At 68.4% G+C, this 12,142-nt stretch overlaps 1 protein-coding gene across 3 annotated transcripts; it reads left to right on the top strand.

Moving 5' to 3' along the window:
• Positions 1–1,317: 1,317 nt before the first annotated feature.
• PPP1R9B (protein phosphatase 1 regulatory subunit 9B) lies at positions 1,318–10,406 on the top strand. Of its 3 annotated transcripts, XM_068661189.1 has the most exons (10): positions 1,320–2,881; positions 5,306–5,438; positions 5,560–5,680; positions 5,814–5,918; positions 6,194–6,329; positions 6,452–6,604; positions 6,713–6,766; positions 7,007–7,236; positions 7,847–7,943; positions 9,116–10,406. In XM_068661189.1, the coding sequence occupies exons 1-10, from the start codon at positions 1,589–1,591 to the stop codon at positions 9,146–9,148; spliced, it is 2,355 nt and encodes a 784-aa protein (XP_068517290.1). In that variant the 5' UTR covers positions 1,320–1,588; the 3' UTR covers positions 9,149–10,406. The 3 variants fall into 3 exon arrangements, with proteins under 3 accessions (XP_068517291.1, XP_068517290.1, XP_068517289.1); XM_068661188.1 differs by lacking the exon at positions 9,116–10,406 and having other exon boundaries at positions 1,321–2,881; positions 7,847–8,822; XM_068661190.1 differs by lacking the exons at positions 7,007–7,236; positions 7,847–7,943; positions 9,116–10,406 and adding an exon at positions 6,844–6,981 and having other exon boundaries at positions 1,318–2,881.
• The last annotated feature ends 1,736 nt before the right edge of the window (positions 10,407–12,142 follow it).

Here is a 12,142-nt window from a genome sequence, read left to right as displayed (position 1 = left end):
CGGGGGGGGGGGGGGTGTTGGGAGACCGCAGGGCTGGTGGTGGAGGGGGGAAAGGAGCTGGGGGGGGCACAGATTTTGCAGCGGAAGGGGAAGGGGGGGGCCGTGGGGGCCGTCGCACCGCGCCGCGTCACGCCACGTCACGTCTCGTCACACACAAAGGGCCGGCAGCGCAGCAGCTGCAGGGTCCTGGCGCCCCCACCTTCACCGGTGTGCCTCCCCCCCCCCCCCCTCACGGGTCTGTCACTGTGGGGGGGACACAAGTAGGGATGTCCCTACCCTGTCCCTCCTTCTCCCCCCATTCCACATGAGTGTGTGGCTTTTTTGGGGTGCTCATCCCACAGGCACCCCAAAATGGTGCCACGCTGTGCGCCCTGGTCCCCACGGTGCCCATGCTGCAGGGAAGGGAGGAGACCCTAATTAACCCCCCCCAGAATATTCCTCCTCATGCTCCCCCCACACTGGAGGTGTGGGGCAGATGGGCAGCACCCTGGGGAGGGGCACGGGTTTGTGGGGGCAGAAAGTAAATGGGGACCCTGTAGGGACACGCTGGGACACCCCGGGGAGCTGTGGGGGTGGGGGTGTGGGGACCAAAGGGAGGGGAGCAGGGGACATGGGGGACAAAACTGGGGGGGCACAGGGGAGGGAGCAGGGGGACACGGGCACAGAGCCAGAAGGGGCACGGGGACAGGATGGGGGGGACGTGGGCATGAAAGTGGGGGGACACGGAGCAAGGAATGGGGGACACTGGGGACGTGGGGGACAAAACTGGGGGGATATGGGACAGGCTGGGGGAGAAGGCTACGAAACTGGGGGGATACGGGGATACTGGGGGGATGTGGGGGCAGATAAAGGGGATGTGGGGACAAAAGTGGGGGGCGTGTGGCCAGGACTGGGGGGACACGGGGACCGTCCTGGGGGCCACGGGGATGGAACTGGGGGGGCAGAGGGGCAGAAGCAGCGTGGCCACGGTCCAGGGCTCAGGGTCCCCAGGGATGAAATTGGGGGGCCTTGGGGACACATGTGGGGTGGGGGCAGACCCCAGGGGGGCTGTGGGGACAGAGCTGGGGTGGGGGGACATTGCACAAGGCCTGGGGGGGGGGGACAATGATGGGGGGGACACGGACACGGCACATCCCCAGCTGCGCGGAGGGGACGCGTGGGGAGAGCTGGGGGCTGCAGGGGACCACGGCGGTGCCGGTGCCACCGGTGGGCACGGGAAAAGGGGGGGGACACGGGGAGGGGATCGGGGTGACGGCAGCGGCGAGGCCGAAGCGCGGCGGCGAGGAAGAGGAAGAGCAAGAGCGCGTCGCTAAGACCCAGAGGGCTCTGCGGGCAGCGGGGCGGGCGGATCGCAGGCAGCGGCGGCTCCATCACCAGCGCAGCAGCGGAGAAAAAGGGGAAGAGGAGGAGAAGGGAGGAAGGAAGGAGGGCCGGGGCGGAGGGGGGGGGCGCGCTGGGCCCCCCCAGGCTGGCGATGGCCTGACCGGGTCCCCGGCGGCCCCCCGGCAGCGGCCCCCTCCCCGCGCCCCAGCAGCCGGCGGGCGATGCGGCGCGGCGGCGGCGGCGGTGACGGTGACGACGGGGCAGGATGCTGAGGACGGAGGCAGCGAGCGGGGCGGCAGCCCCGGGCGGCAGCGGGGGGGCCCCGGGCGGAGGAGCTGGCAGCGGGGGGCTGAGGAGCGCGTCCCCCCACCGCAACGCCTACGAGGCCACCATCCAGGCCCTGAAACCCACAAAGGATGCCGAGGGCGAGGATGGCAAGAAAGCCCGTGGCAAGAAGTATGGCTCCAACGTCCACCGCATCAAGAACATGTTCCTGCAGATGGGGACGGCGCCGGGCCCCGAGGGCGCCTGCGACTTGGCCAAGGGCAAGGAGAAGCCCGTCCGCCTCTCCTTGCCCCGGGCCAGCAGCCTGAATGAGAGCATGGAGCAGGGCAACCTCCTGAAGCTGGGCACCAGCGTCTCGGAGCGGGTGAGCCGCTTCGACTCCAAGCCCGACAAGCCCTTCTCCAAGCTGCAGGAGACCCGCAAGATCTTCGAGCGGAGCCCGCAGGAGAAGGAGGCCACCACCAAGCTCCTGCTGCGCAAAGAACGGGCCGGCTTCCAGGACCGCAAGCTGGACGTGGTGGTGAAGTTCAACGGCAGCACCGAGTCCTTGGACAAGCTGGACACCGAGGCCGTGTCGCCCACCGTCAGCCAGCTCAGCGCCGTCTTCGAGAAGGCCGACCTCCGCAACAACCTCCACAAGACGCCGGGGCGCGCGGGGCCGCTCAACTCCAAGCTGGTGAGCAAGCGGTCCCGCGTCTTCCTGCAGGGCACGGAGGCTGGCAAAGCCGAGAGCAGGACGGGAGACGGCCCCACTGCCCCGGCACGGCCACGGCCGGCCGAGGAGGAGAAGGCAGCGGGCAAAGCCGGGAGGCCGGCGGAGAAGGATGGGAGCGTGCCGCGGGTGCAGGAGGTCTGCAAGATCAAGCCGGTGGAGGTGGAGGAGAGCGGTGAATCGGAGGCCGAGGTGGAGGCTGGAGAGCCGGTGCCAGCGCCCGAACCGGCCAAGGGGGCTGAGGGGCCGGCGCCCCCCGAGCCGCGCCTGGAAGGGGGCGAGGAGCCCCCCTACGCCGAGGAGGGCGTCAAGGGTGAGCGGGCGGACGAGGGCGAGCTGTACGACGAGTCCAAGAAGGAGGACTTCTCCGAGGCGGACCTGGTGGACATAAGTGCCTACAGCGGGCTCGGGGAGGACTCGGGGGGCAGCGGGCTGGATGAGGATGAGGAGGCTGATGGGCTCTACGAGCCCGAATCCAGCTGCGTGGAGATCCCCGGGCTGTCCGAGGAAGAGGAGCCCGTCCCCAACCGCAAGATCCAGTTCAGCACGGCCCCCATACAGGTGAGCCCGGCCGCGGGGTTTTTTGGGGGTACCCGGGCGGAGCTGGGAGGAGAAATCAGGAGTTTTGGGGTGCCCCATCCAGCCTCAAGGCCATGGAGGTGGCGATGGGCAACCTCCTGCCCCATTGCCCATGGCCAAGTGTGCAGCGCTGGGGAGGAGCTGGTGGCCCAGCCTGGAGAAGGGCAGAGGGGCTCTGGTGCGTCCTTGTACCCCAAAAAGACCCCTTTGGGGAGCACCCAGTGGCTGGGTGCAGCCGGATGGGAGGTGGCCCAGGCACACTGGTGGGGTTGCAGCCCCAGCATGGCCATACTGGGAGGGGATGGGGATGAAAAGTGGGGTGGCCACCCCGGCCATAGGACCCTGGGGATGGTGGTGCATGGCAGGGGGGGTGACATCGGGACCTAAGGGGGTGGCACGTTTGCACCATGTGCCCCAGGAAGAGCTGGGAGCCACTCGGTATTTTGGGTGGGGATGCCCAAAATATCCGGCTGGGCCCTGAGTGCTGCCGGGAGCCACCAGGCCATGCCACCACCCCTCTGCATAGGTCCCCAGGGTCCCCCAGTGCCGGGACCCCTCCCAGAGCCAGGGTTTTTGGGGGGAGGATGTTTGCTACCCCCCTTTTCCCCCCCTCTCGGGCCCAGCGCGGGACCATTTCGGGAAGTGGAGGAAGGGGAAGTGTCTCAGCAGCACGGGCAGGCGGGGGCCAGCCACGAGAGCTGCCCGCCCCCCCCCACACCCCGGGCAGCTTGGGGACACAGGGACAGCTCCAGGATTTGGGGTCCCCATCTCGTGCCGGGGTCTGTGGCCGGTGCCGGCGGTGGCACAGCGGGGAGAAGGGGCCGCGCCGCTATTTCGGGGCTTTCTCTCGTGCTCCTATCCCCTCAGCTGGAGGAACAGAAATTGCTTTGTGCCGAGCGGGGTTATTTTTAGCGGCACGGCCTATATTCTGGCTCTGAGTCAGCGGCGGGTGGGTGGCCCCACCTGGGACGGGGGACGGGGACCACGGTGGCCCGGTGTGGGGACAGGGTCCCGCGGTGGCCGCGCACCGGCTGGGTGCACACCGGGGGTTTGGTGCCATGGGGACCGGCCGGCCCATGCTCCAGGAAGGGATTTCCCCCGTGGATGCACAGTCGAGGTTTTTGGGGTGCTCTGTGCCCCCCAGGTGATGCATTCAGCCTCCGGTGTGTGCCCCCTGCCCCGTCCCTCCGTGGGGTCCCGTGGGCATGGGTGGGCAGGGCACCCACATGTCCTACACCCTGAGCATCCTGAGCCCCCTGTGACTGGGAGGCACTGGGGACCCCAGCACCAGCACCCAGCCTGCACCCAGGGGTGGGGGTACCCGCTGGAAGCCCCCTCCCCAGGCCGTTTACTGCCCCCATCTGCTTCTCCCTTGGGAATTGCTCCAGGTCCCCAAACTCCTCAAGGACCTTGGCACAGAGCCGGGTGGCACAGGGGGACGTCCATGCCTGGACCTCCCTGGTGACCACATGCAGGGGGACAGTGGCAGGTCCCCCGTTTGTCCCCAGCACCCCTGCGTGCCACCCAGGAGGGTCCTGCCCATCTCGGTGTCACCGGGCTTTGTGCGATGGCCCTTGACACTCATCCCTAAATACCCTTTGTTGCAAGGCTTTAGCGGTGTGGTGTTAGCCCTAATCCACCACGGCCCCTCTGGGGACATCTGCCGTGCTCAGCACCGGGACCCCCACCCCTGAGAGACCCCCCCTGGGGAGCCCGTGACTGGGGAAGGGGGGAGGATGAGGAGGATGAGGGGAGGAGCTGGGGAACGAGCCAGGTCTGCTGCCCCAAATTGTGCATCTCTGAGCAGCCACTGCTGGTGCACCCCATCTGTCCGTCTGTCCGTCACCTGTCCATCCATCCAGTTATCTGCCTGTCCATCCAGCCATCCCTTGGTCCATCTGTCTGTCCGTCCATCCACCCATCCATCCACCCGTCCGTCTGTCCATCTATCTGTTCATCTCTCCATCCATCCATCTGTCCATCCTTCCATGGGTCCATCCATCTGTCCATCCCTCCACCCATCTATCCGTCCACCCCTCTATCTGCCCACCCATCCACGCATCCATCTACCCACCCACCAATGCACCCACCCCTCTCTACCCTCCCTTGGTCCATCTATCTGTCCTCCAGTCCATCCATCCATCTGCCATTTCACCCCTCCATCCCTCCCTCCATCCATCTGTCCATCCGTCCGTCCATCCATCCATCCATCCATCCATCCGTCTGTCCATCCATCCCTCCCTCCCCACGGAGCCACCTCTACTCCCAAGCCCACCCCAAGCCCCCCTCTGTCCTTCCTCAGACTCTTCCTCACCCCGCACCGTGCTGTGGGGCTGGGGGGGTTCTCCGGTGCCTCGTAGGATCCGTAACCCCCCTCTCCATGCCCCCGCCCCCCTCCCACGCCAGGTCTTCAGCACTTACTCCAACGAGGACTACGACCGCCGCAATGAGGACGTCGACCCCATGGCTGCGTCGGCCGAGTACGAGCTGGAGAAGAGGGTGGAGCGCCTCGACCTCTTCCCCGTGGAGCTGGAGAAAGGTGGGTGCTGGCCTCGTCCTGCTCCCCAGAGCCTCGGGGACGGATCCAAGGTGACCCCATCGGTGTCGGGCGCTCGCAGCCACCGCTGCCACCCCCGGGACACGGCTCTCTGTCTCCACAGACTCCGAGGGGCTGGGGATCAGCATCATTGGCATGGGAGCGGGGGCTGACATGGGCCTGGAGAAGCTGGGCATCTTCGTCAAGACGGTGACGGAAGGGGGTGCAGCCCACCGGGACGGCAGGTAAGGGGTGCCCGGCCCCAAATCCCTCCCCCAGACTCCTGCTGCTGCACCCCCATGGGCTTTGGGGGGAGCTGGGAGATGCTGGGGAGGTGGGCAGGGGGTGGCAGCGCTGTGACCGTCCCCTTGTCCCCAGGATCCAGGTGAACGACCTGATCGTGGAGGTGGATGGCACCAGCCTGGTGGGGGTGACGCAGAGCTTCGCCGCCTCCGTGCTCAGGAACACCAAGGGCCGCGTCCGGTAGGGCCCTGGGGCTGGGCACACACGGGGGCACGCTGCCCCCACAGCACCCCCTGCCCCCAAATACCCCCCGATCCCTGCTGTCCCCATGGCCACTGCCTGCCCTATGCCACCTCGCCCTCCCCAAATCCCCTCCCTGAACATAATGCGCCCCCAAACTCATCACTCCTAACGGGGATGCCCCCCACCTGAGCCTCCCCTGGCTGTGCCACCTGGGTGTCCCCAATCTGAGGCCCTCCCCCCGTCCCCAGCTGAGCCCCCCGCTGTCCCCGCAGGTTCCTCATCGGGCGGGAGAAGCCGGGCGAGCAGAGCGAGGTGGCGCAGCTGATCCAGCAGACGCTGGAGCAGGAGCGGTGGCAGCGGGAGATGATAGAGCAGCGCTACACCCAGTACACCGAGGACGACGAGGAGGTGAGGGAGGGGACAGCACCCCCCCAGGAGGGGACAGATGCGGCCTCTGCCCGATTTGGTGACTCGGTTTCCCCAATTGTGGGGTCCTGCCGCGTGCCAACCTCGCTCCGTGCCCACCGCAGACGGGGGAGTACGCCACGGATGAGGAGGAGGAGATGAGCCCCATGTTCCCCAGTGGCGAGATGGCCATCGAGGTGTTCGAGCTGGCCGAGAACGAGGACACGCTCTCGCCGGTGGAGATGGACCCCGAGAAGCTGGTGCACAAGTTCAAGGAGGTGAAGAGGGGCTGGGGGGAGAGGGAGGGGATGGGGGTGCACGTGGGGGCAGTGAGGGGACGCCCCACCACGTCCCCACGCCCCACGAACGCCCGGCTCCTCTCGCAGCTCCAGATCAAGCACGCTGTCACCGAGGCTGAGATCCAGCAGCTGAAGAGGAAGGTGAGCGGGTCCCGGGTGCGCCCTCCACTCCCCCAGCTCCCCTGCATCTCCTTCCAGATCCCTGCATCTCCCCCCAGCCCACCCAGAGGTGCTGTGCCGTGCTGTGCCGTGCCGTGCTGTGCCATGCCGTGCCATCCCTGCTCTTTGGCCACACCGTGCCGTGCCATCCCGTGCTGTGCTGAGCCATCCTGTGCGGTGCCGTGCCGTGCCGTGCCGTGCCCTGACCCTGTTGTCCCCCAGCTGCAGTGCCTCGAGCAGGAGAAGGCTCGGTGGCGGGCCGAGAAGGCCCAGCTGGAGCAGAGCGTGGAGGAGAACAAGGAGCGCATGGAGAAGCTGGAGGGCTACTGGATGGAGGCGCAGAACCTGTGCCAGGCCGTGGACGAGCACCTCAAGGAGACGCAGGCCCAGTACCAGACCCTGGAGCGCAAGTACAGCAAGGCCAAGAGGCTGATCAAGGAGTACCAGCAAAAGTGAGGGCAGGGCCCTGCGCACGGAGCCTTCCCCCGGGCATGGACACGTCCCCGGGGCACCGACCCCTTCCTGGGCACCCCTGGTTCCTGGGCACGGACCATCCCCTGGGCATGGTGTCATCCTCAGGGTGCCAACTGGTTCCTTTCCTCCCCCTGTAGACAATTGATCCCATCCCCTAGGCACGACCTCGTCCCCTGGGCACAGCTTTGGGTACCAGTTCCGTCCTGGGCACCCCTTGTCCCCGGGCACGGACCATTCCCTGCGCACAGACACATCCTGAGGGCACCAACTCATCCCTTGTCCCTGCTGACAAAGCATCCCCTAAGCATGTCCCTGTCCCCTGGGCATGACCCCATCCCCCAGGCATGACCCCATCCCCCTGGCACGACCCCATCCCCTGGGCACCAATTCCATCCTGGGCACCCCATGTCCCCAGGCAGGGGCCATCCCCATGGAGACCCCTGGGCACCACCACCACATTGGGCACGATTTCTCCACGATGCCCAAACCCCGGGGACCCCTCACCCAGCCCATCTCCCCCCCCCGGCCAAGGGGCACAGCCCCCATCCCCGTGCCGTGCACCCACACGTTTGTGTCCCCCCCCCCCAGGGAGATCGAGTTCCTGAAGAAGGAGACAGCGCAGCGGCGGGTGCTGGAGGAGTCGGAGCTGGCCCACAAGGAGGAGATGGAGAAGCTGCAGGAGAAGGTGGGCACCGGGCGCCGGGACGCGGGCTGCCCCTGAGCCCCGGGGCCCCGCGGGCACGGCCGGATCCGGCCACGACCCCGCCGCCGCCTGGCCCCTCGCTCCGCCGCCGCTTTCGCCACCGCCTCGCTCCCCGGGATGGATCGCAGCAGATCTGCTCTCGCTCCGGTCACCGGATCCCGTGCTGGGCGCAGCGGAGCCGCCCGGGTGCCGGCTCCCTCTGGACTGTGCGCCCTGGCCGCCGGATCCCACGCCGGCTGGGATCTGCCCTGGGATCTGCCCCGGGATCTGCCCCGGGATCTGCCCTGGGATCTGCTCCCACCGGATTCTGCTCCCACCGCCGCCGCGCCCTGCCCCGGATCGCCGGGGATCTGCTTGGGGCGCTGCCGGCGTGCGCCCGATCCTCCTCCTGGCGCCGGATCCCCCGCCGGATCGCAGTAGATCTGCCTGGGTTTTGGGGTCGCGCCGGATCCTGCCGCGGGGCGCGACCACCCCGTAACGGAGCGAAAGAGATCGACTTGGGCGCTGGATCCCAGGCTGCCTGTGCGGGATCCCCCAGGGGGTCCCGGGAGACATTGGGGCGCGCTCGAGCCTCAGTTGGGAGCCGGATCCCATGCTGGTCATGCAGGGATCCCACCGCCGATCGCACTGGATTCCATGCTGGCTTACACTGGATCCCCCCCCCACACACACACCCCCCCCGGCGGGTCGGGCCAGAGCTGTGCTGGGTCATAGCAGATCCCCCGCGGGGTCACCGGATCCCCCGCAGCGCCCGGAGCGCCAGGCTGGGGGGCACCAGGGCCCCCCCCCAGGCACCGAGCAGAGCCCCCCCACGAGCCCCCCGCCCCCTTTATACACCCCAGATGTCCCACAGCACCCCCCCCACCTGCCTGCAGCCCCCAGCCCCACACTGACCCCCCCAGGTCCCCTCTGTCCCCCCCCCACGTCCCCATCCTTCCCCCCTGCCCCGTGTCTCCCCCACCTCAACACCCCGTGTTCCCCTCGTCGTGTCCCCCCCGGTGCTGTCCCCCCCACCCCCGTGTCCCCATCCTTCTCCTCCCTCCTCCCACGTCCCCCCCCCCAACTTTCCCCGTGTCCCCAGCTCCATGCCCCCCCCCGTCCCCGTGCCCCCCCCGCCCCCCCCGCTGAGACCTCTCCCCTTTGCTGTTTTTCAGATCTCCGAACTGAGGCCAAGCTGCAGACTTTGAAAAATTCCAACCCGACTTAAACCACCCTCAAACCGCAGCGATTTTATTTCTATTTTATTTTTTTTTTGGGGGGGGGCAAGCCGGGGGCTTTGCCCCTCACCTCCCCCAGCCCCGTCCCCCGCCCTCCCCACCCCTTCCCCATTTTTTGGGTGGGGGAGGTGAGACCCTGCCGAGGCCTCCTGGTGCCCCCCCATCTCCTCCTTGGGGTACAGACAGTGCGGGGGGGGCCAACCAGAGGGTTATTTTTTTTTGGGGGGGGGGGGGCAGACACCCCACGTTCGTATCTGTTTCCAGTGTGAGTCTCGTGGTAACGTGATGGACAGATGGGGGGGCACGGCCCCCCCCCCTCCCCAGGCCTCCCCCTCCCCAGGTGCGCCCTCCTCTCGACGTGACCCCCCTCGGACACAGAGCTGGACATTGGTGTGTGTGTGTATGGGGGGGGGCAAGCAGAAATGCCCCCCCCCTCCCCAAACGTGAGCCATACTGGAGAGCAAACTGGGGGCACTCTGGAAGCCCCCCCCCAGACCCCAGCTCCTCCTCTTGGGACTCAGCTGGAGGGGGGGGCACAGCGCTGCCAGCCCCCCCCCCAATGGACTCAACCCAGCGTTCGCTGCTGGGACCCCCTCAGCTCTTTGACTTGGGGGGGGGACACCCCCACTGCCCCCCCCCCACCCTCCCCACCCCGTTACCCCCCCCCCAGTGCCACCACCGCGGGGACACCCCCGGCCTTTGCCAACCACAGTGGGGGGGGGCACAGCTGGGGACCCCCCCCCAGCACCGCCACCGACCTCCCCCAACCCGGGGCTTTTGCCTTCCCTGGGTAGGGGGGGGGGGCAATGCCAGGAGGCGGGGAGCCCCCCCCATTTGTAAATACACCCCCCCCCCACCCCCCATAAATCACAGTATTTCTCTGGGGCACCCCCCCACCGGCCAACCCAGCCGCGCGTCCCCCCCCCCCAGTCTTTCTCAGCCAATTTTTTTTTTTTTTCTATTTGCCCCCCCCCCATTCCCCCCCCCCCTCGAAGTACTGAGTCTCCGACAGTAACTGGATGTGGGGGCAACCGGGAGCCAGAGCTGGTTATACTGGGAGTACTGGGAGGGGGAGGCGGGGAGGGTGGGGGCACGGGGGGGGGGGGGAGATGATGGGGAATGAAGGTGGGGGGGGGGAGTATTTAAAGGGGGGGGGTGCTGGGGTTATTTAATCTCAGACGTGTACCTGTGGGTGTACAGACTCTATATATATGTACCTATGTACGTACTGCGCCTCCTTTTGTAACGCCTCGCGGCCCCCCCCCAGAGCATCATTGCCCCCCCCCCCCATCTCCCCCCGGGGCAGCTGGGGGGCACTGGGGGGACTGGGAGGGGTTGGGGTAGTGTGGGGAGGACTGGGGGGCACTGGGAGAAGGGGGGTACTGGAGGGGTGGGGGGGGGTGGGGGGGTACTGGGGGGGTGGGGGGTTACTGGGAGGGATGGGGGGGTACTGGGAGTGGTGGGAGGCACTGGGAGGACTGGGAGAGGTTGGGGGGAACTGGGAGTGGTGGGAGATACTGGGAGGGATGGGGGCACTGGGTGGGGTTGGGGGGTACTGGGAGTGGTGGGGGGCACCGGGAGGGGTTGGGGGTAGTGTGGGGAGGACTGGGGGGCGCTGAGAGAAGTGGGATACTGGGTGGGGTGGGGGGGGTACTGGGAGGACTGGGTGGGGTGGGGGGTTACTGGGAGGGATGGGGGGTACTGGGACTGGTGGGAGGCACTGGGAGGACTGGGAGTGGTGGGGGGTACTGGGTGGGAGGGAAGGGGGCACTGGGAGCACTGGGCGGGATGGGAGGCACTGGGAGTGGTGGGGGGGGGCACTGGGAGCACTGGGTGGGGCGGGGCATTCCCAGGGGTAAGGGAGGGCGGGGTGGGAGGGTTGGGGGGGGGTCTGCTTGTGCGCGCGTGCCCGGGCTGTGCGCGTGCCCGCGGGCGGGTCCCCGGGCGCTGTCCGTTCAGCACCACGCGCTGCGCACCAAGACGGGGCCGGGCCGGGCCGGGCCGAACCGGGCTGAACCGGGCTGAACTGGGCTGAACCGGGCTGAACTGGGCCAAACCGGGCTGAACTGGGCTGAACTGGGCTGAACTGGGCTGAACTGGACCGAACCGGGCTGAACTGGGCCAAACCGGGCTGAACTGGGCTGAACTGGGCTGAACTGGGCTGAACGGGGCCGAACCGGGCTGAACTGGGCTGAACTGGACCGAACCGGGCTGAACGGGGCCGGGCTGGGCTGAACTGGGCTGAACCGAGCCAAACCGGGCCGAACTGGGCTGAACTGGGCTGAACTTGGGCTGATCCGATCCGATCCGATCCGGTCGGACCGGGCGGGGTTGGGGCGGGGCGGGGCGGGCGGATCCCACCCCCCCCTCCCCTCCCCCAGCCGCTTCCGGGTTCCTGTCCCCCCCCCCTCACCTCACCTCCCCCCCCCCCATTCCATCCCCATCCCCATCCCCCCCCCCCGGCTAAGCCCGGCTCGGCTCGGCCCGGTTCGGCCGCGGGCCCGGCGGGGGGAGGCGCCCAGGATGCCCGAGGAGAGCGGGTGAGTGGGGGGGGGGGGGGGACACACGGCAAGGGGGGGGGGGTCAGGGCGGAACCCCCGGGAGGGAACAGCCCCGGGACAGCCCCCCCGGAACCACCCCACCCCCGGGACAGCCCCCCCGGGGCCGCCCCATTCTGGGTACGGCCCCCCCGGTGCCACCCCATCCGCGGTACAGCCCCCCCCCCCGTACAGCCCCCCCCCCGGGACAGCCCCCCCCCCCCGGGACAGCATCCTCGGTACAGCCCCCCCCGGTACCACCCCATCCCCGGTGCAGCCCCCCCAGTATCACCCCCCCCAGTACAGCCCCCCCAGTATCACCCCCCCCAATACAGCCCCCCAGTATCACCACCCCAGTACAGCCCCCCCAGTATCACCCCCCCCAGTACAGCCCCCCCAGTATCACCCCCCCCAATACAGCCCCCCC

Source organism: Anas acuta, chromosome 25 (assembly GCF_963932015.1).
Source record: "Anas acuta chromosome 25, bAnaAcu1.1, whole genome shotgun sequence".
NCBI classification, from domain to species: Eukaryota; Metazoa; Chordata; class Aves; order Anseriformes; family Anatidae; genus Anas; species Anas acuta.
The sequence above is the reverse complement of the archived record's forward strand: the minus strand, read 5'-3'. Positions and strand labels throughout refer to the sequence as shown.

What these genes read in the sequence shown, in the direction of transcription:
- PPP1R9B (XM_068661188.1), top strand. Translation starts at nt 1,589, where the DNA reads ATGCTGAGGACGGAGGCAGCGAGCGGGGCGGCAGCCCCGGGCGGCAGC. An exon ending in AACACCAAGGGCCGCGTCCG is followed by an intron (nt 5,919 to 6,193) that starts GTAGGGCCCTGG and finishes CTGTCCCCGCAG; the next exon opens with GTTCCTCATCGGGCGGGAGA. An exon ending in TCCAGCAGCTGAAGAGGAAG is followed by an intron (nt 6,767 to 7,006) that starts GTGAGCGGGTCC and finishes GTTGTCCCCCAG; the next exon opens with CTGCAGTGCCTCGAGCAGGA.